Consider the following 22,043-nt stretch of genomic DNA (forward strand, 5'->3'; position numbering starts at 1 on the left):
TTCTGGTATAATTCATGGAGAACATGGACGAAGATGAATGGTGTCCACATGAAACATGTAGATCGGTATCATAAAAATTAAAATTAAAATTAAACTAAATACATGTAGATAAAGTCTGCTAAAATTGCCTGAGAAGATACTCTACCACAAATATTTATGTCTTCTTTTAAGAATCTATTTTTTTTTTTTTGGGTTCTTTAAAGAATCTTATATACTCCCTCCGGTCATATTTATAAGCAAAAAATTAACTTTTTAGGTTCATTGAATAATTAATGTATCCGGTCTATATATAGGTTAGATACATTAGTCATTCAATGAACCTAAAAAGTTACTTTTTGCTTATAAATGTGGCTAGAGGGAGTATTTGCTAAAAAGAAGACAATATAAGATCTTGTTGCTGTTATAATGAAGTTCAATGGAAATTTCTCAAAAATAATTTTTCAAAAAATTTAATTTAATTTTATAAATAAAGTATGGGTCTTGTTAACGAGTGCCCTCGGGGCACTCTTCAAGCATTCTATATTAAGTAATTATTCATTAAAAATGTTAAAATTTCAATTTGCAATGCACTTTATTACACAAATTTTTATAAAAAAATTACCATTTAAAGTCCTTAACCAGTGCCCCGGGGCACTAGTTAACATTTCCCATAAAGTATTTATCAACAACATGTAATATGTCTCCAAACAAACCATATAATGTGTTTAAATTTCACCCTTACATGTCTCATGTCTGGGAGTTGTGGACATGTATATCCATAAATCACGTACTCGACTTGACTTAGTATACTTGTAGACTCATTCGTGAGTATAATAAGACCACGCCTGAGGTTACTCGGTCGAGGGAGGGGAACATGATGAGCACTGTAGAGGATAATGGTGTTAATCCTCTGAATAAATTGTCGACGACAATACCATTAGAAGAACGTCGGATTAGTTCCCCATCTATAGCCAACTTGAAGGAAATCAGGATTCATTCACTTCTTACCTATAATGGTAGGTGACTGAAAAACTCAACCTAACTATTCCATGAATCGTCTAACAATCGAGCAAAATAAAAATTCATTAACTTCTTACCTACAATGGTATGTGTCTAAGAGCTCAGCCCAACAACTCCATGGATCGTCTAAACAATAAAGGAAAATCAAGATTCATTCACTTCTTACCTATAACGGTATATGTCTAAAAAGGCCCAACCTTCCATGGATTGTCGAACAATAAATTCCACACAAAAAGAAGCAAACATACTCAATAACGGGAACATAAGCGAGTGTGTTCGAGATGCCGACCTCATCTCGAAACATTGCGCAACACAATATTATGTCTCAAGTGTGATACTAGGAAATCACCTTGTTTCATCAGATAAGCTCATTTTGACAACTATAGTTTCGCTTGATACCTCACATCTCGCTTACCTTTTGCCAATTTTTACCTTCATTTGAATTTGATGGTTCGAATGGAAATCTTCATCAAAAATTAAAAACATTATTTATCAAAGTATGAGGTTCATGAGGATTTGTGACTAAGTAAAATTCTCGCTGACTAGAGGCAGGACATCAAGAGAATGTATATAGTAAATAAACTCTTGCTTGTGTAGCCACTTTAGAGCTGGAGCTGGACTCATCGCTTGATAACTATACCAGACGTTCTTCGTGTTTCTTCAAGTGTGAATAGAGAATAGATCTTTTGAGTAATATTTCTGCACATGAAACAAATATTAGAGTATGAATTGTTTTCTTATAATTTGTTATCATCAGAACCAAATTTAAGGGTCACTGTTCTTTAAACTACCCTGGTTCAACAATCTTTTTATTTTCGATCATGACATACATGTACATTCAGATGGACATTTTTTATTTATTCTTTTAGAGATATAAACAGTTTGAGGATAAGTCTTAAGAAACCCCCACCCCCCCAAGATTAAATTATATGAAACATAACATGATTATTTTATGGTTGATACATGATTTCACGTCTGATACGTATGATAATCTCAAAACATTCATATATTCTAAGAATAAAATAAGTCGTATAATTGAAAATAACAGGGCATTTAGATCAATTCATAAATATCCGTATACATACAAAAAAATTAAAATCAAATATTAACTGAATAAAACCTAATCATTGTAATTGCATAAAAGGTCTTAAAGGATTACATAGTTAAAACAACTACAACAAAGATCCCCTTCTTGGCCCAATTTATGAATTAACCACTCATGATAAACCTAAACATAGATCGTGAATTTACGAAGAACAATACATGAATAGGTGATGATCCGAAAGATGGAATCTTGTTCCAGGTGTATCCAATAAGCTCCAGCCTTCAAGAACCTATTTTTTCTTCTCATTTTCAGATCTTCCAAAATCGACCCCTTTGGAAGTGTTACTCTATGCCTTTTATAAATTTTCGAATCTTATTAATTCAGAAACGGGCCTATGTATGCATCTTTGCACAACGTGTAAGAGTTAGTAACGTGTCCTTGACTTTCTCTTCCTCATGCGATAATACACATTTAATAGTACTTGGTTCTTATGTCATTCTTCACTCCTTGTCCATTTTTCATCACCCTAAAAAGCATTGCAAGATCTTAAAGTTGTCTGATTAGGGTGAATTTGAGCTAGTTTCAAGGTCTTCTTTGCACTTTTCTCTTTTCATGATCATCTCTTCAATTTTTTTGAACAAATTTCTTCAATTTGTTATAAAACTAAACTAAAACGTATAGAAACTCATATAAAAGACTATGAAATGACCGATAAAAGACACTAAGATATTTTTACGAGACAATGTCGTCACATTAATATATTATTAACATAAGACATACACAATGATGTTTTTATTTTTTATTTTTTTTATAATTTTGATACTCTTAAAGCTATAACTACATTGCAATCTTTTTTGGTTGATTATTATTTTTTTGTTGTTAACCTTCCCATTCTCAGGAGATGGGAACCAGGAGATGGGAACCATGAAAATAACGATTGTGAGGTGACTTTCAATTATGAGATAGTATAAGCATAGCTAACCAAATTAAACTCAAATTCTTAAACCATTCATTTTTTGACGAAGCTCATTAACCATTCGATGATCGAAAAATGTCTAGTAGACAAAATGATTGCTGGTTTAATCCATTTTAAAGGACTTAATAACCATAGTGAAAAGTAAAAAAAAGAAAGCGCCATGATATTGACGGCTACGACAAGAGAGTTATGAAACGAAGTGTTGGATTGTGGAGTGAGTGAAACACTGGATCTACAGGGTGTAACATCATCTTCTTTTTCTGAACTCGATCACCGAACTCAACTAACTCTAACTTCACTGCACATGTTGGATCTAGATACTCTTCAGATCCAACATGGCTAACTTCCTCTCTCAGTTCCAAACCATTAAAAACTCCTCCGATCGCCTCGTCATTTCAGGTACTACTCAAGATCTCTTCACATTCCTTTTCCCGATCATACAAATCTTCATTTCTCTTTCTTCCTCTCTTTTGATCTATCTCGCTATTATGAATCGTCTAACAATCGAGCAAAATAAAAATTCATTAACTTCTTACCTACAATGGTATGTGTCTAAGAGCTCAGCCCAACAACTCCATGGATCGTCTAAACAATAAAGGAAAATCAAGATTCATTCACTTCTTACCTATAACGGTATATGTCTAAAAAGGCCCAACCTTCCATGGATTGTCGAACAATAAATTCCACACAAAAAGAAGCAAACATACTCAATAACGGGAACATAAGCGAGTGTGTTTGAGATGCCGACCTCATCTCGAAACATTGCGCAACACAATATTATGTCTCAAGTGTGATACTAGGAAATCACCTTGTTTCATCAGATAAGCTCATTTTGACAACTATAGTTTCGCTTGATACCTCACATCTCGCTTACCTTTTGCCAATTTTTACCTTCATTTGAATTTGATGGTTCGAATGGAAATCTTCATCAAAAATTAAAAACATTATTTATCAAAGTATGAGGTTCATGAGGATTTGTGACTAAGTAAAATTCTCGCTGACTAGAGGCAGGACATCAAGAGAATGTATATAGTAAATAAACTCTTGCTTGTGTAGCCACTTTAGAGCTGGAGCTGGACTCATCGTTTGATAACTATACCAGACGTTCTTCGTGTTTCTTCAAGTGTGAATAGAGAATAGATCTTTTGAGTAATATTTCTGCACATGAAACAAATATTAGAGTATGAATTGTTTTCTAATAATTTGTTATCATCAGAACCAAATTTAAGGGTCACTGTTCTTTAAACTACCCTGGTTCAACAATCTTTTTATTTTCGATCATGACATACATGTACATTCAGATGGACATTTTTTATTTATTCTTTTAGAGATATAAACAGTTTGAGGATAAGTCTTAAGAAACCCCCACCCCCCCAAGATTAAATTATATGAAACATAACATGATTATTTTATGGTTGATACATGATTTCACGTCTGATACGTATGATAATCTCAAAACATTCATATATTCTAAGAATAAAATAAGTCGTATAATTGAAAATAACAGGGCATTTAGATCAATTCATAAATATCCGTATACATACAAAAAAATTAAAATCAAATATTAACTGAATAAAACCTAATCATTGTAATTGCATAAAAGGTCTTAAAGGATTACATAGTTAAAACAACTACAACAAAGATCCCCTTCTTGGCCCAATTTATGAATTAACCACTCATGATAAACCTAAACATAGATCGTGAATTTACGAAGAACAATACATGAATAGGTGATGATCCGAAAGATGGAATCTTGTCCCAGGTGTATCCAATAAGCTCCAGCCTTCAAGAACCTATTTTTTCTTCTCATTTTCAGATCTTCCAAAATCGACCCCTTTGGAAGTGTTACTCTATGCCTTTTATAAATTTTCGAATCTTATTAATTCAGAAACGGGCCTATGTATGCATCTTTGCACAACGTGTAAGAGTTAGTAACGTGTCCTTGACTTTCTCTTCCTCATGCGATAATACACATTTAATAGTACTTGGTTCTTATGTCATTCTTCACTCCTTGTCCATTTTTCATCACCCTAAAAAGCATTGCAAGATCTTAAAGTTGTCTGATTAGGGTGAATTTGAGCTAGTTTCAAGGTCTTCTTTGCACTTTTCTCTTTTCATGATCATCTCTTCAATTTTTTTGAACAAATTTCTTCAATTTGTTATAAAACTAAACTAAAACGTATAGAAACTCATATAAAAGACTATGAAATGACCGATAAAAGACACTAAGATATTTTTACGAGACAATGTCGTCACATTAATATATTATTAACATAAGACATACACAATGATGTTTTTATTTTTTATTTTTTTTTATAATTTTGATACTCTTAAAGCTATAACTACATTGCAATCTTTTTTGGTTGATTATTATTTTTTTGTTGTTAACCTTCCCATTCTCAGGAGATGGGAACCAGGAGATGGGAACCATGAAAATAACGATTGTGAGGTGACTTTCAATTATGAGATAGTATAAGCATAGCTAACCAAATTAAACTCAAATTCTTAAACCATTCATTTTTTGACGAAGCTCATTAACCATTCGATGATCGAAAAATGTCTAGTAGACAAAATGATTGCTGGTTTAATCCATTTTAAAGGACTTAATAACCATAGTGAAAAGTAAAAAAAGAGAAAGCGCCATGATATTGACGGCTACGGCAAGAGAGTTATGAAACGAAGTGTTGGATTGTGGAGTGAGTGAAACACTGGATCTACAGGGTGTAACATCATCTTCTTTTTCTGAACTCGATCACCGAACTCAACTAACTCTAACTTCACTGCACATGTTGGATCTAGATACTCTTCAGATCCAACATGGCTAACTTCCTCTCTCAGTTCCAAACCATTAAAAACTCCTCCGATCGCCTCGTCATTTCAGGTACTACTCAAGATCTCTTCACATTCCTTTTCCCGATCATACAAATCTTCATTTCTCTTTCTTCCTCTCTTTTGATCTATCTCGCGATTATGAATTTATATATAATGTTATTTAGGGCTTTTAGTTTAATTCAATTATACTTTCATATATTCTTCTTGCTATGTGATAATACGAATCATTATTTCAACTGTTATACTAAGTAATACTATAATTTCAATGTATTTTTGTTCATCAAATGCTCGGAAATCCAGATAGTGTACTCTTTTAATTAAGTAACACAGACACGACACTCGAAACTAGTAAACTAGTAATATGGTAATAATTCGAGAAAATGATTTAATTGAACGTAATCACTGTTCTTACTGAATGAATTTGGTTAACTACACGAAGCATTGTCACATGTGTGGACGGACGCAACACTGCCACATGATAATTTAGGAATAGAAGCGATTGAAAGTAAATAAATGAATCATTGTAGTGTAGGTGTCAAACACCGACATTTGTTGGACACGTTTTCTATCTGAAGTGTCGGTGCTACATAGGCTATAATTGTTAGTGATCTAGATGTGTCTGTGTGTGTATTTGTGCGAGTGTGTCTGTGTTATTCTATTGATACTTGATGGAAATGATTGTCAGTGGAGGACGTGAGTGACTTGTGGCCCACTGTAAAGCCTGCTTTTGAAGCGCGGTTGCCGTTTAAAAGGGCGAGTTTGAATAACAAGACGAGGAACCCTGTCTTGGTTGAGAAGTTGCCGGCAGAGTTCATATTAACTACAGATTCAAGGCTCCGTAGTCGGTTTCCTCAGGAGCAGTTGTTGTTCTGGTTTCGAGAGCCGTATGCAACTGTTGTGCTTGTTACCTGTGAGGTAATGTGCATTATTGTTGATTACTTTTTTTGGATTCTTGCTGAAAGTTGTAATGTTTTGAATTTTTGATGACTTCTGAGATTAGATTAGGGAGATCCACTATGACTTTTGACACAGTTTATAGCTTTCTGCTACAATGTAATTCATTTTGGTAGGTAAAGTAAAAAAAACTCAACCATTGATGTGAAAATCATGGATATACCGATATACATAACAAATCATAGATGTATTAAAAATTTGAACCGTTGATTTTGTCATGGTGTTGATGAATTAAGTGTAATTGCAGTGCAGTACATAACTACATTTCATAACATCTTTTAATTGCATTTTGATAGATAGAATTTGAATTGTCTTAAACCCAATCCCTTTTTGGGGGAAAGATCTTCGCCCAATTTATTAGTATCTCTATTACCTACACATTCTTGGGCTAGGGCCGAACCTTTCAACTTTAAGGAGGTCTCGTTTCTTGCTTAGCGTGTTTAGCACAAGGCAATGGGATAGGGTGTTATGCTTTGTCCAAGCTTTAAATATGAAGAGCTTAAGGTGGGGGGGCATTCGTCTATAAGGGGAAACCTCAATTTTGTAGTATTTACAGCCATGATAATTACTGTCAACGAACCCATTTTAGTTCGTAAGATTTGTCTTAGTTCTCTTCTTCATTGATGCTCTTCTCGCTCTCCATTTGTAATTGTTGTTGGACATGAAGATTACATTTTAAATGCTATTCAGGTTGGTTAGCTATCCTGATGTATGGTTAGTTTTCTTGCTTGTGGGGTAAATCGATACCGAATTATTTTTCTCTCTTTTTTTTTTGGGGTTCTGCAAATGCTGGAAGAGTAATTATTGGTAATATGATGCCAAAACCTGTCATAAGGATCTTTATTTCATGCTAATCAAGAATCCTATTGTCATATTTCTGGTCATAGTTCTATGCTGAACTTTAGACCATTCAGGAAATAATCTAAATTATCAACTATTCAATTTAAAATTGTTTCATTCAATAAATTCTGGTTCATAAACTTTTCATTGTTTCTGTTGCAGAATTTATTATGTATTGTAACTCTTATTTTCTCTTCCCAGGATCTTGATGAGTTTAAAAGCATCCTTAAACCACGCCTGAAATTAATTGTCCAGAATGATGAAAGGGAATGGTTTATTGTATTTGTATCTAAAGCTCATCCAGCCAATGATCAGGCAAACAAAATGGCAAAGAAAGTATATGCTAAACTTGAAGTTGAGTTTAGCTCCAGAAAAAGAGAAAGGTAAACTTGCAAGGGAATGACTTGTTGGTTGACAATTTTTCCAAATGTTTTTCTTGACTCAAGGTTATTTTAGACATTACAGAATACAGTCAATGTATTTTTCTTTTGAACAAGAATACAGCAATGTATAACAATCTTAAAAATCGTTTAATTGCACACTTTTGTAAAAAAAAATAAAAAATAAATCATTTAATTGCACACTGTTCTCAATATTGTGACTTGATGTGGCAATAGTTAATTGAAAGTGGTTTCTTGAAAATTGAAATAAGTTACAAAAAATAGGTTTAAATGTGTCATTTGTCCCTGCACTTTCATCAGATTTTGGCATTGGTCCCTGCACTTCTTTTTGTTTGGCATTGGTCCCTGCACTTTGTAAAAATATTGGTATTGGTCCCTCTGTTAACTTTCTGTTAAAAAAAAAAACACAAAACTAACGGAGTGCCACGTGGCCCAATCATTTCATGCCACGTGGCACCAATACCAATATTTTTACAAAGTGCAGGGACCAATACCAATATTTTTACAAAGTCCAGGGACCAATACCAATAGTTTTGTGTTTTTTTTTTTAACAGAAAGTTAACAGAGGGACCAATACCAATATTTTTACAAAGTGCAGGGACCAATTCCAAACAAAAAAAAGTGCAGGGACCAATGCCAAAATCTGATGAAAGTACAGGGACTAAAGGCATATTTAAGCCCAAAAAATATTAGGAGAGAAAAACCCGAGAAAGTGATATTTTTTATAATTTTATTTTGGAGAAGGGCAAATTATCATTAATTAAAGTGGCATTATTGGCCATTTACAGCTTTACAACATGGGATTTGAACTCCGTCCGTTGAGGCTATAAGGTCAATATCTTACCACTAAGCTGACACCTCATGGACGAAAGTTATATGAACTATGAGAAAGTGATCTATTAACTTATTACAGAATCCTGTGAGGGGTTCTGGTATTTATACAGTCTCTGTTAGTTCTGCTCTAACAGAGCTGTAACTGACAGTCTGTAACAGATTAAAGCTAACTGCAACAGCTCTATCACAATTATATCACTTGCAGAAATATATCAACAAAACAGAGACTGGTACATGTATAACTAGCTCTAACAGCTAACTGGTGCCAAAGTACATTAACAAAACAGAGACCACCCACACGTGCAGAATAATCTGCAATGAAGATTGTAAGTTTAGTTTTATGGGTCGGTCTTAGTGTTGCTTTCTGTGGGACCATTTTTCCATTATTGTGTCCTTCGCTTAACATGAAGGACTGTCGATAGATATTGTTGGATCAACCCGTCAACTGTTAATAGTACATGTGAATGGTTGAGAATTTGATGTTGAATTAGATGGAAAAAAAAGTAGAAACTGTAAGAAGGGATTCTCCCCAGAAATACTGACCAGTCATGAGTAAAAAAAGAGTGGTTTTTCATAATTTTCCTTCTCATTCATTCCAATATGTCTAGTTTAATTGCATAATTGTTGATATTTGATAAAGCTTGCTTTTCTTCCCTTTTGATGCTTTTAACACTGTGTTATCCTTTATTTAGATGCTGCAAATATGATATGCATTTCCCTGAAGCACATTTTTGGGAAGATCTGGAATCAAAGATAATGGAATGCATCAGAAATACACTGGATAGGCGTGTACAATTTTATGAAGATGAGATACGGAAGCTCAGTGAACAGCGCCTCATGCCAGTCTGGAACTTCTGTAATTTTTTCATTCTGAAGGTTCATCCTTTTCTTATGAATTGTGGACCTAAGAGTACGATAAATTGTTCTGAAAGCCCAACCTTTATTAATTTTCCATTTCAGCTCATTCTAGGAGATTGTGGCTTTTTGTAACAACTTTGTATTGTGTACTCAGGAAAGTTTGGCTTTTATGTTTGAAATGGCCCACCTTCATGAAGATGCCTTGCGGGAATATGATGAACTAGAACTTTGCTATCTTGAAACAGGTGCACAACGCTTAATTTTCTTCTCTGTTGCTGCAGTCAAGATGATGTTTATTTAGATTGAAAGTATTGTGCGCTAGATGCCTTTATGGAACATTAGATATTGTATTAGTCAGAGTGATCTCTGAACAATAAAAATTGGTCCAAATATGTCTGGGTTTTAATGCAGTTAACATGACTGGAAAGCAAAGAAACTTTGGTGGGGCAGACCATGGTGATGACCAGGCAGCAATTATTAATCCAGGAAACAAAGCATTGACGCAGATCGTCCAAGAGGATTCATTTAGGGAGTTTGAATTCAGACAGTATCTGTTCGCCTGTCAATCAAAGGTTTTCCCTAGCTAAAGCACTTATAAGTTATATTTCATGAAACATTTTACATATGTTTCCAGCCTAGTTGTAAACATTTTACTTATAATTATTGATGTATCTTGTGTCTTGTTGTTTATAAACTTGGATGCTTCTACTTGTAGAATTTATTCTATGATTTAAGATGGATTCCACAGAATAGCTGAATTAGACCCCTTGCATTAAATTTAGATTAATACAATATAATATGCATCAAATATTTTATGCCTATGGAAAGCTTATTTGTTATTTTCACATTCCCTTGCTCAAACGCTTTATATAAATTTTAAAGCAGGGCAGTTTGCAACATCTTTTATACTAAGATACCATTGAATTCCTTTGAAATTTTTCTCATTTATTCTTTTTGTTTGGTAAAACTTGAAAGTTCACCATGCCATCTAAAATTTGGATGAATCTGTGTTCATAAACAAACAGTATTGTTTTAATTAACCATGTATAAATGCCGTATAATGTGTCTTTTCTGTTTTTAATGGAGAGTATTCAACAACACAAACTTCATTATTTAAATATCAGACCATCACCATCTGCTGGATATCCATTGTATCTCATATGTACTAAAGTGTGCATTTCTGACCATTTGAAAGGAATATATTATAAGATTTAATTATGGTCTTTGTTGCTGTTTTGGAGATTTTTTTTAATCTTCTGAAGTTGTAAATTGCAATGCCTTGTGATAACTATGTAATTGAGTTATCATTGACATTTTGAGTTTGTGCTGCTATCGCAAGGAATGCTTAATCAGATCCTTCGGACATTCAACAATTATTTATTTGTTTAGCCTTCTATGATTTACTGCTTTTCTGTCATTTTGCAGCTCTTATTCAAGCTAAATCGACCTATTGAGGTAGCATCAAGAGGCTATTCATTCATATTAAGCTTCTCAAAATCGTTGGCATTGCATGAGGTATTTTATTTTGTGTTGTTCATTAGTGCTCGCTCACATGCATATTCCTATATTATTTCAATTTGAACCGTGTGTTTATTTTTTGCTCGTCCATTGTTGACTTCTATACAATGTTTCTTCTCAGCGTATTCTGCCTTTTTGTATGCGTGAAGTCTGGGTGATCACTGCTTGCATGGCTTTAATTGAAGCAACCACTTCCAACTATAGTGATGGACTTGTGGCACCTGACGTAGAGAAGGAGTTCTTTTGTCTTCTTGGTGACCTATATTCTCTAGCCAGAGTCAAGGTGAAATGCTTGTCTCATGAAGTCATTAAATATACAAAATCTATCTATTTTAGTTTAACGATGGCTTAAATCCATCACTGAGTTGTAAATGAAGCTGAATCAAAGGCATTGTTTTTCTCCTTGTTTTCCTACCATATTTTGTTTGCTTGGATTATTATTGAATTCATTGATATTGGCAGTTCATGAGGCTAGCATATTTAATTGGGTATGGAACTGATATAGAAAGAAGTCCTGTTAACAGGTACATTTCATACTTTGGAATCAAGTATATTCTGCATTTTCTTGATCTGATCAATTTTGATTCGTTTCCGGAATAATGTAATTCAACCAGTTACTTCGCATTTGGTTTCATTCTCCTTGTTTAAATTGTTTCTTCTCTTTCGAGCAGTGCTTCCCTCAGCTTGCTGCCTTGGCCTAAGCCAGCTGTTTGGCCTTCAGTTCCTGCTGATGCATCAGCAGAGGTGCTTGAGAAAGAAAAGGTAATTTATAATTATTATAACGAGTTTTAAACAATAAATTGTTGACACCAGTATAATGTTTTTTAATGTTCTGTTAAATATTTCAGTTGAATGTTAAGAGTGAGATTGTAAGCAATGGATGATGTAGTTAACCCATCTGAAAACAATATAAATATTACTAAATAAATTTTATACTTTATAACAATCACGGTATTTCATCTAACTGACCTGCCTGGCCTTCATCAGTTAGCAAAACAATTTTCATCAATGCATCTGTTTAAGATCACAAGCTTGGAGAATACATCATAGCTAATGAATTCTTGAAATTTGAATTTGAAAGTTTTTTTTTCCTTAAAAGTCCTTGCATTACGCACCAGCCAAAGGCACCAAAGAACATCATACGGCTAACTTGTCATGAAAATGGTTCAATCCTGCTTTTTTCACAAAATATATTCACTTAATTCTTGGTTGGAAGCTTCTTGCTATTTCTTTATTCTCTTTATAAAGTATTCTACTAAAGTAACGAGAGAAAAAAAATTCCTGTTGCTCTTCTTAGAATTATAAGCTTATTACTTAAAATAAATAAAAATATTTTTTATGAAACCTGTTATTGAGCACACATATGTTTCAATATTATCATTATTATTAATATTATTTTAATTTCCCCTATGGTTTTTATCCATCATATATTCACCTAACATTATGTTATTATATCTCTGCAGTTGATTCTTCAAACAACTCATAGAATCAAGCACTTTGGTATCCAGAGAAAGCCCCTGCCCCTTGAACCTACTGTGCTTCTACGAGAGGCCAACCGGCGGAGGGCATCACTTTCCGCCGGAAATGCGTTGGAAATGTTCGACAGTCGCCAGGGTCCAATGGAAGGGTAATGAAATGCTATATATTGATTGTTCCACATGGAATCACTTACAGTAAAGTGTTAAGAAATCTTATAATTTCTGTTCAATTTGGGTTTTTATCAATCTGATTTATATGCTGACAGATCAGGTTTTGATGCATCCCCCAAGATGTCACCACAAAAAGTACTTTCGGGTTCCATGCCACGCACTAATTCTTCACCGGGAAACTTTGATAGCTCAATTAGCCGACCAATGAGGCTTGCTGAGATTTATATTGCTGCCGAACATGCTTTGAAGCAAACAATTTCTAATCTTGAGATGTTAAAATCATTATCTTCGTCCGAGGAGTTTGAGGTATCATCATAGGCTGATGGATTTATATCCATGTCTTTGATTGTGTGGTTTATCATTTTTCTTCCTCATGAATACATTTTGAGTTGCAAATGATTGTTAATATCTAGTGCAATTTGGACTACATCTTCATTAATGTTCTTTTGTGTTTGTCTCTTGTTATGGGCAGAAAAAATATTTAGAGCTAACTAAAGGTGCTGCTGACAATTACCACAATTCCTGGTGGAAAAGACATGGAGTTGTCCTTGATGGTGAGATAGCTGCTGTTGCCTTTAAACATGGACATTTTGACCAAGCTGCAAAGTCATATGAGAAGGTTTGTGCGCTGTATTCTGGGGAAGGATGGCAGGAGTTGTTGGCTGAGGTCCTTCCCATTCTAGCAGAGTGTCAGAAGATTCTTAATGATCAAGCTGGCTACTTGCTATCCTGTGTGCGGTTACTTTCTCTTGAAGATGGATTATTTTTGACGAAGGAGCGTCAAGCTTTTCAGGCAGAAGTGGTTCGTCTTGCTCATAGTGAAATGAAGGACCCTGTACCTCTTGATGTATCATCATTAATTACATTTTCTGGGAATCCCGGGCCTCCATTGGAGCTGTGTGATAAGGATCCTGGTATCCTCTCGGTAACTGTCTGCAGTGGTTTTCCAGATGATATAACTCTTGACTCAATCAGTCTTACATTAATGGCAACATCTAATGCAGACGAAGGTGCAAAGGTATTTGTTGTTAGGTGTTGTTTTACTCATATCAACAATTGCTTAGGAAGTTTATGGTTTTTAAATTTTTCCTCCTTGAATAACCGAACTTTTTTATTTTGTTCAAGGCATTGAAAAGTTCTACAGCTATAGTGTTACATCCTGGTCGGAATACTATTACCTTGGATCTACCACCTCAGAAACCAGGATCGTATGTTCTTGGAGTTCTTACTGGGCAGATTGGGCAATTGAGGTTTAGATCTCATGGTTTTTCAAAAGTTGGTCCTACAGAAAGCGATGATGTTATGAGTTATGAAAAGCCAGCTAAGCCCATTTTGAAGGTAACCTCTATTCTAACATGATGAAAAGGCGTGTGGTGATTCATTAGAAGACAGAGTCTGTTCATATGAACATGTTCCTCCCTTAGATGTTTTCCTCTTGATCTATCCTATTTAACTTTATTTTTCTTTAGTTTTTTGGTAAATATAAGCTGTCATTTGTTTTCATTAGTGCTGTTTATCATTGTATCAATAAAAATGAGTTAATGTCAAAATATCTAATATTTATGTTTACCTATTTTTAGGTTTCCAAACCTAGAGCCCTTGTTGATCTTGATGCCGCTGTTTCATCTGCTTTGTTAATAAATGAACACCAATGGGTTGGCATTTTAGTTCGTCCATTAAATTACTCCCTCAAGGCTGCTGTCTTGCATATTGATACGGGTCCAGGATTGGAGATTGAAGAGACACACATAATTGAGATGGAAAGCTATGCTGGTGTATCAGAGAATGATGATCTCGAGGTGCAGGAAGATGGTGCTCAGATAGATTCTTCAAATTCTGAGAAAAAGTTTGAACGATCGAATCTTCATGATGGTAAAATAGTGTTTCCGAATTGGGCAAGCGACACTCCTTCTATACTTTGGGTTTTAATTCGTGCCATCAGTGACACACTCAACAGAGGATCATCTTCAGGTTGAGACAGTGATAGAAAATATTGATGGTTCCAACATGTCATTTATATTAAACGACATGCACTTATTTATTTATCTATTTATTTTTGTTGTTCTTTTCAGTCACAACAAGGAGAGAGAGTATTGTAGATGGAATGAGAACAATAGCTCTAAAACTTGAATTTGGAGCATTCCACAATCAGATATTTGAAAGGTTTTTTTTCCATTTCCATCATTTTTATATTTTAATTTTAATCATCATATAGATACATCTGTTGAAGTACCCTACACATGGTTTTTGTGTACTGTTTCTTTTTCTGCAATTAGGTACATAATAATATTTTACCTTGTTATCCAGGACCCTAGCAGTGCATTTTACACATCCTTTCTATGTGAGGACACGTGTTACGGATAAATGCAATGATGGTACACTGCTTCTGCAGGTATGGATCCTTATTTTCATAATTGTTTAATTAACACTTGATTATATGAAAAAATAGACCACCCATTATATATATGCCTAGGAACCATCTATAATTTTTTTTTTTCCTTCCATTGCTTTCTGTGCTAAAATAGGAAATGGAAAATGCACCAACTTTTTACATATGAAGGAACTGATTACTCTTTGATGGGAGTTTTTTTTTTCTTGATTGAATTTGTAAATTCAGAAAGCGATTTTAGATATGTCAGTCATAGGAAAACAAAATGTACTTTCAGCACTGAGTTTTTCATGCCTTTACCCAAACAGCTTAATATTTTGAGATTGATGGTTTATGATGTGTGGTATCGAAGCCTCTATAACCATGTGGTTTGGAGTTGGGTTCTTTTTTCCCCATTCTTCCAAATGAACTTTCAACATAAGGTGGTCATGTGTTGTCCATGCTTCAAGCGCAAAGGCCTCTTGTATGAGGGGCATGTCAAACATGAAAGAGCTTAATGTTTCTGAGATGATTTATGAACAATCGAACATATTCAACCGGCAACAATATACTAAAAATCTAAGCTGATTTAAAAGCATTATACTTGTTTGATGATTTTTATATACATCAATAAATAATTTAGCAATATTTTGTCTTGTATGCAATTGACCACTGAGATTTATGACATTTTTTTTGAGTATTTTTTTATATTATTTGGTTGATAAGCACCCACTGGTTCATGTGACTTGTAGGTAATACTTCACTCTGAAGTAAAGGCTGTGTTGACCATATACGATGCTTGGCTTGATCTTCAAGATGGATTTGTTCATTCTGGACAAACTGAGGGTAGACCTAAATCAAGCTTCTTCCCACTAATCATATCTCCCACTTCCAAAGCAGGAATTTTGTTTAGTATCTTCCTAGACAAGACAAATGCAGAAGGTAAATGCATTTGGCCAGAGATCAGTGAAACAATGTTATTGTTGCTTTTTAATATAGCACCAAATAATTTGACCAGTGCCCCTAAATATCACAGTATGCCGAATTTAGGAACCGGTTATCACAATGAGATCCTAGCGGATCTTTAAATTTAACTGGAAGTGCATTTCTATAATTCTGTTATTTTTCAGAGGTTTCTTGTTGGTTCAATTATTGTAATTCAAGCTTAATGACTAGCTGTAGCTGTCAATAATTCGTCTAAATGTTTTTCCTGTCATAGTTACCGATTCCTTAACAATCTTTCTGAGTGTGCATGGAGATTGTCCTTGTATCTTAACCTGTAGTCTATGTTAAACCTTAGTGATGTAGTTTCTGGTATTTTTTTGTTAGTTGCACTAGCACAATCGTTAAGTGTTTTTGATGATATGACCATGCTTTTATTCATCATGCTTTCCCTCAAGAGATTTTACTCATCAAGAATGAGGGGCAGGCCAAAAAACTGTTATTCTTTGGTCAACCCCTTTTTTATTTTGCTTAAACTGATACAAATATAGCTAAAAAATTATGGCTTTTTCTTAGTTGATAATCTTGGTCATTACCTGATTTACCCATGGCACACCTTTGTCTTAATATAATTATTTACCAATGAAAATAATCATAGCATGATTTCTGGCTCTGCTACTAATCAGCCTTATTTTTTAAAAAATGTAGAAGCCATGAAGCAACCAGAAAGCATATTAAATGTCAAATATGGAATTTCTGGTGATAGAACAATCGGAGCCCACCCTCCTTTTATAAATGAATCTACTGGAGTTGGTGGTGCTAGACAGGAGTTGATCTTCAAGAGTGTAATTGTTTTGCAAAGGCCTGTGCTTGATCCGTGCCTCGCCGTTGGATTTCTTCCTCTCCCTTCAGATGGCCTAAGAGTTGGACAACTTGTTAAGATGCAATGGAGGGTGGAAAGGTTGAAGGATTTGAATGAGAAAGAAATTTCTGAACAGAATGTAAGTACCACTGTAAACAGAGAGAAGAGTGTTTGCTACTTTTTTCAACATTTTTATGGTATCTTATACTCTTTGTGATTGTGGCTTTTGAACTTCCAACATCATCTTTTTACTTTGCATAATTTTACTTCTGTTTCTTGGTGAAGTGAAATAGTCACTTCCTTCCTGTGCTCCTCCGTAGGATCTAATTGCATGATGCTTAAACAATCTTGAATGGAGGATATTTGACAGCATTGTTTTTTATTTGTTTGGGAACAAATATAGAGGAAAGAAAGTAGAGGCTTTTCTTTCTTTCGAAGAAGAGGAATCATTTTTTTTTTCATACTTGTTTTATGAAACAACTGAGCCAATGATGATGATAGAAAATAATTTTTCTTTGCTGGAGGACAACAAATAATGAGAGAAAGAAAAGTTGTATGGATCTTTCATTGGCTCATCCTTGTGTGATCGATTTAGTTGGTCTATTTCAAAAATCATTCTGTTTTTGTTGGGTCTGTATCCATAATATTTTCTTCTTTTTTCGTTTTTGTTGCATATTTTTTTATTCATTCGTCTAACGGCAAAGTTGTTGTCACGTGATTGAAAGGTCACGGGTTCAAGTCCCGTAAACAACCTCTTGGGTAAAAAACAGGGTAAGGCTGTGTACAATACACCTATGGTGGGACCCCTTCCCAGACCCTGCGTATGCGGGAGCTTTGTGCACCGGGCTGCCCATTCATTTATTCGTCCAACTCTTGAATGTTGACAATTCTTGTCTACTTTTCCTTTATTCTGTTTGATGCTAATTGTTTCAAATTTTGACAGGATGAAGTTCTGTACGAGGTAAATGCAAATTCTGGCAATTGGATGATTGCTGGAAGAAAAAGAGGGCATGTATCTCTCTCAAAAAATCAAGGTATATGTATGTATTATCAGTTTGTTTGGAAAAAATATTTTTAGGTAATTGGGAAGAGTAGTCTGCAGGAACTACTTGCAATGTGCTATACTTTTATTGATATTTGAATTTCCTTCTTATCATGATAGGTGCAAGAATAATTATCACAGTATTATGCATGCCACTAGTGGCTGGTTATGTGCGTCCTCCTCTACTTGGGTTGCCAGAAATTGAAGAGGCAAATATAAGGTGCAAACCGTCTGGGCCACATCTAGTTTGTGTTTTGCCACCAACGCTCAGCTCATCCTACTGTGTTCCAGTTAATTCATGATCTTACAGGGTGTTTCTACTCAACCTTGATCGAGATTGTTCCATAGGAATTTTTTTTTCTTTTTTTCTTCTGGTTTCAATGAGAAATGGGAAAGTGTAATCTTAAACTCTTCATTACATGAAAAAAGTCTTAAGTTAGATATCTGTTGTTTACGGGCTTTCAGGCAGTATTCTGAATCAGAGTGCCGGCACCCTGGTTTATGTACAGTGGAATTTTGTGCTCTTGCTTGTACCATAGATACAGAAACCATAACATTATTTTGTCTCATAGATTATTAAAATTGGTTGGAATCATAGTCATTTGTGAGTTTTACTTTCTCCTTTAAACTCCACTATAATTACCACACGATAACGATGTCTCCATGTCAGCAATCATCATTCAAATAGTTGTATTCACAAGTATACTGATCATCAAATTTTTTGAGGTGATATCAGAGAATGTAGAAGTGAAAATACTCAGGGATGCTCCAGCTACCATTAGAGATATAGTTAGAGAGTTTCATATCTATCTAGCAAAGTATGAATGTTATCAGGAATATGTAGCAAATCCATCAGATGTTGTTCCAACCAATTGTCTGTCCAGAAGCATATGTTATGACAATCACCAATTTTTCAAATTGACTCTCTCAGCACTGCACTGTGATGTTTTTTTTTTAATTCTATGCCAAATAATTGACGAGACATGATTTCTAATGCATTTCCCATCATATGATGAGACATGATTTCTACTGTAAACAATTTGGAATCAACCGCTTCTATAAAAACTATATTTTAGGATCCAAGTTTTTTTTGTTAGAGGATTTTAAGTTCACATAGCATCTACACCAAACTAAATCCATACATTCACTTCATCATATGACACACAATCCACCAATTTGGTAGTAAGTATGGTTTTTAATAATGATTATTATGTCCATTTTTTTTCTATTCAATGGATCACTTTTACTAAATAATAATGTACTGAAATCCATATGATAAAAAAGATATAAAAATTAATTTGTGACTGGAGGCCATGTTTGCCTTCATATTAGACAGAGCCTTTCCCATCAACCTAGCTGATTCAATGATTCTGAGTTTATCAGATTCAGATCCATCGTATGAGCCAGGTAATGTTATCACATATATTCATTTAAACATTGTTATTCGAAATATACAATACTGCCTTGCATTCTTCTTCAGATTCATTCAACCTTGCGTGCATGACTTAAAAAAGCCACAGAAAAATTGATGGATTGAATTTTTGAGTTTAAAGGTAAAAGCTGTGTTATGTCAAAGCACAATGACATCTAATTCTCTCAAAACTTATAAAAATTAAGAACAAGACAAGATGAAATGACCCCAAATCCATATCAAATTATACTTTTTTCAGAACAAATAAATAGTAGAAGAGTTATGAATTTTTTCAATTACTTTCCAACGAGTTGATATACCAAATTTAATTTAGCCTTTTATGTAAATGCCAAATTTAATACCAAAGTTATAAAATCCATATGCTCATTGCAAAATAGGTAAGGCGCAGTGGGAAATCAACAACTATCACTATTGAAAGAAAAAAAAAAAAAAGGTAAAGAAAATTGACATGTAAAAAGGTTCCACCGAGACTTGAACTCGGGTTACTGGATTCAGAGTCCAATGTCCTAACCGCTAGACCATGGAACCATTGTTGATGGACTGTCTGTATTCCTAATATAAAAAGCATTTTAATCGCGCCTAAGCTAATCTAATTTGTATTCATGCACTGCTCCAAATGTATTTATTTTATACATACTAGCATGGAGATGAAAATACCACTCTTTTAAAATGAAATTGTAGTTGATTTTTTTTGTCGAGTAGCATAATAGCTATATTCACACACACACACACACACACACACACTAAAAGTATGAGGAAATGAAAAATCTAGAGTTCAAATCCCTAATTCCGCTTATTCAGTGGCAGATCTAGTAAGAGACCCATAAGTGCCTCAATACCCCTGATTTTGTTTTTGGTATATAGAAAATTACTCAAATACTCTTGATATAATTTTATTTATACACATAAGGTTTGTTTGATTTGCTAAACAGTATGTACTAGAGAGAACATCACAAGACAGAACAACACAAACAAGGTTGAACATCACATGTCAATCTTTTATGGTATTTAATAATTTTTAGTGGACCAAAGACTATTTTTGTATTTTAGATAGCATGTACATGAGACAAAAAGTTGTGCTGTGGTTTAGTGAGGGACAATTTTTTTTGTTTTTGTCTTGTTCGTTGCCTCCCGTTTGTCTTGTTCCAGAAACAATTTTACAAATCAAACACCGTACAACTAGAGTTGTCATGTCCTTCATTTTTCAGCAGATCAAACACACTATCTCTATGGTACCTCTTTCATTCACACATGCAAACATTTTAGTAGGTTGCTTCCGATCCACAATGGTAGTAACCTACCAAGGATCTTTAAATGAGTCTCACTTATACATGTCATTTATTTATAATTTTTAAATAAAAGTACCTATTCTCTAAAAAAAATAAAAAAATAAAAGTACTTATTAAAGACTCAATGACTCCAATGGTACTAAAGTAAAAAGAGTCTTTAAATAGGTCCATTTAAAATGTACTTGAGATGGTGGGACAACTTTTATATACTTTATTCCCATTTTAATCGTGTGACTTGTTAGTTGCTGAAGAGAGAAAGTATTTATATATTTGCCGGTAACTAATAGGTACCAACTTTTTTTCTTCCTCCAATTGGGGGTCCTTAATAGGTTGAAGTCCTTGTTAAGTGGAGGGCTCCCCATTGGAGATGTTATAAGGCTAATCTAGTTGGTAGATACTAGATAATATACTTGGAGCTTTAATTTTAGGCATAATTGCACGTTTTGCCCCCTATCTTTCCAAAACCGGCGGTTACTGCCCCTTAACTAATTTAAATACAAAACAGCCCCCTAAGTTTGGATTCTATGGCAGTTTTGGCCCCCTGGTGCTTTTTTGACTTGGTCAGTGATGACGTGGCACCCAAACCCCCTTATGTTTGGTGCCACGTGGATATTATTATTATTATTTTTTTTTTTAAATTTTTGCAAGCATTTTTAAATTGGAAGAAATTAAAAAAAATGGAAGAAATTAAAAAAAAAAAAGGAAAAAGAAAAAGAAACAACATGAACATCAAACACCAACAGATTTTATATCTTCATCTCTTCCAATCCAACAAAAAAAAAACTTGATTTTCAAATTCCCTGAAGTCTGAATTTTCAAATGATTATGGACAAAACCAGATTCAAGAATAACAACATGAACATCAAACACCAACAGCAAAAATAGAAAATGATTATGGATTTTCTACCATATTGATGTATTGGAGTTGGCACGTGATTTTTTTCCCCCTCTAATTATCATCATCCTCTTCCACAAAACTATCTTCTTCTTCATCATTACTATCAAAGAACCCTAATTTTTTGAATCTACAATATGCTTGATTATTCATGAAATTGATACGGGGCTTCTCTTAATCGATCAATTCTAAATCAAACCCAAGCACAATTGCTGTGTTTTGATGGCTATGATGAGAGAAGCAAACCCAAGCACAATTCTAAAAGGGCAAAGGAGCAATTACAAAGCAAAACAGTTTCCAGTCAAAA

General features: G+C 34.1%; 1 protein-coding gene and 1 non-coding gene across 4 annotated transcripts; one reads left to right on the forward strand and one right to left on the reverse strand.

Annotated features, from left to right (window-relative positions):
* The first annotated feature begins 5,694 nt into the window (after positions 1 to 5,694).
* CLUB (TRAPP II complex TRAPPC10/CLUB) lies at positions 5,695 to 18,721 on the forward strand. Of its 3 annotated transcripts, none has more exons than XM_085745857.1 (21): positions 5,695 to 5,901; positions 6,538 to 6,767; positions 7,848 to 8,029; positions 9,574 to 9,791; positions 9,894 to 9,984; positions 10,151 to 10,311; positions 11,165 to 11,254; positions 11,379 to 11,540; positions 11,720 to 11,781; positions 11,929 to 12,019; positions 12,721 to 12,884; positions 13,002 to 13,212; positions 13,379 to 13,924; positions 14,032 to 14,244; positions 14,487 to 14,877; positions 14,979 to 15,069; positions 15,214 to 15,298; positions 16,027 to 16,216; positions 16,925 to 17,217; positions 18,022 to 18,118; positions 18,241 to 18,721. In XM_085745857.1, the coding sequence occupies exons 5-21, from the start codon at positions 9,909 to 9,911 to the stop codon at positions 18,420 to 18,422; spliced, it is 3,105 nt and encodes a 1,034-aa protein (XP_085601983.1). In that variant the 5' UTR covers positions 5,695 to 5,901; positions 6,538 to 6,767; positions 7,848 to 8,029; positions 9,574 to 9,791; positions 9,894 to 9,908; the 3' UTR covers positions 18,423 to 18,721. The 3 variants fall into 3 exon arrangements, with proteins under 3 accessions (XP_085601983.1, XP_085601981.1, XP_085601982.1); XM_085745855.1 differs by having other exon boundaries at positions 9,574 to 9,757; XM_085745856.1 differs by having other exon boundaries at positions 9,574 to 9,757; positions 18,022 to 18,112.
* A 1,287-nt stretch (positions 18,722 to 20,008) lies between these two features.
* Positions 20,009 to 20,080, reverse strand: TRNAQ-CUG (transfer RNA glutamine (anticodon CUG)). The gene has a single exon. It is a non-coding gene; the product is annotated as a tRNA-Gln (tRNA).
* Between the last annotated feature and the right edge of the window lie 1,963 nt (positions 20,081 to 22,043).

This window comes from Medicago sativa, chromosome 2, assembly GCF_051527215.1.
Source record: "Medicago sativa cultivar Bolivia chromosome 2, Bolivia_mono, whole genome shotgun sequence".
Classification (NCBI taxonomy): Eukaryota; Viridiplantae; Streptophyta; class Magnoliopsida; order Fabales; family Fabaceae; genus Medicago; species Medicago sativa.

Coding starts and splice junctions, on each gene's coding strand:
- CLUB (XM_085745855.1), top strand. CDS start 5,838: ATGGCTAACTTCCTCTCTCAGTTCCAAACCATTAAAAACTCCTCCGAT. Junction 5,902..6,537: donor CGATCGCCTCGTCATTTCAG/GTACTACTCAAG, acceptor AATGATTGTCAG/TGGAGGACGTGAGTGACTTG. Junction 15,070..15,213: donor CACAATCAGATATTTGAAAG/GTTTTTTTTCCA, acceptor CTTGTTATCCAG/GACCCTAGCAGTGCATTTTA.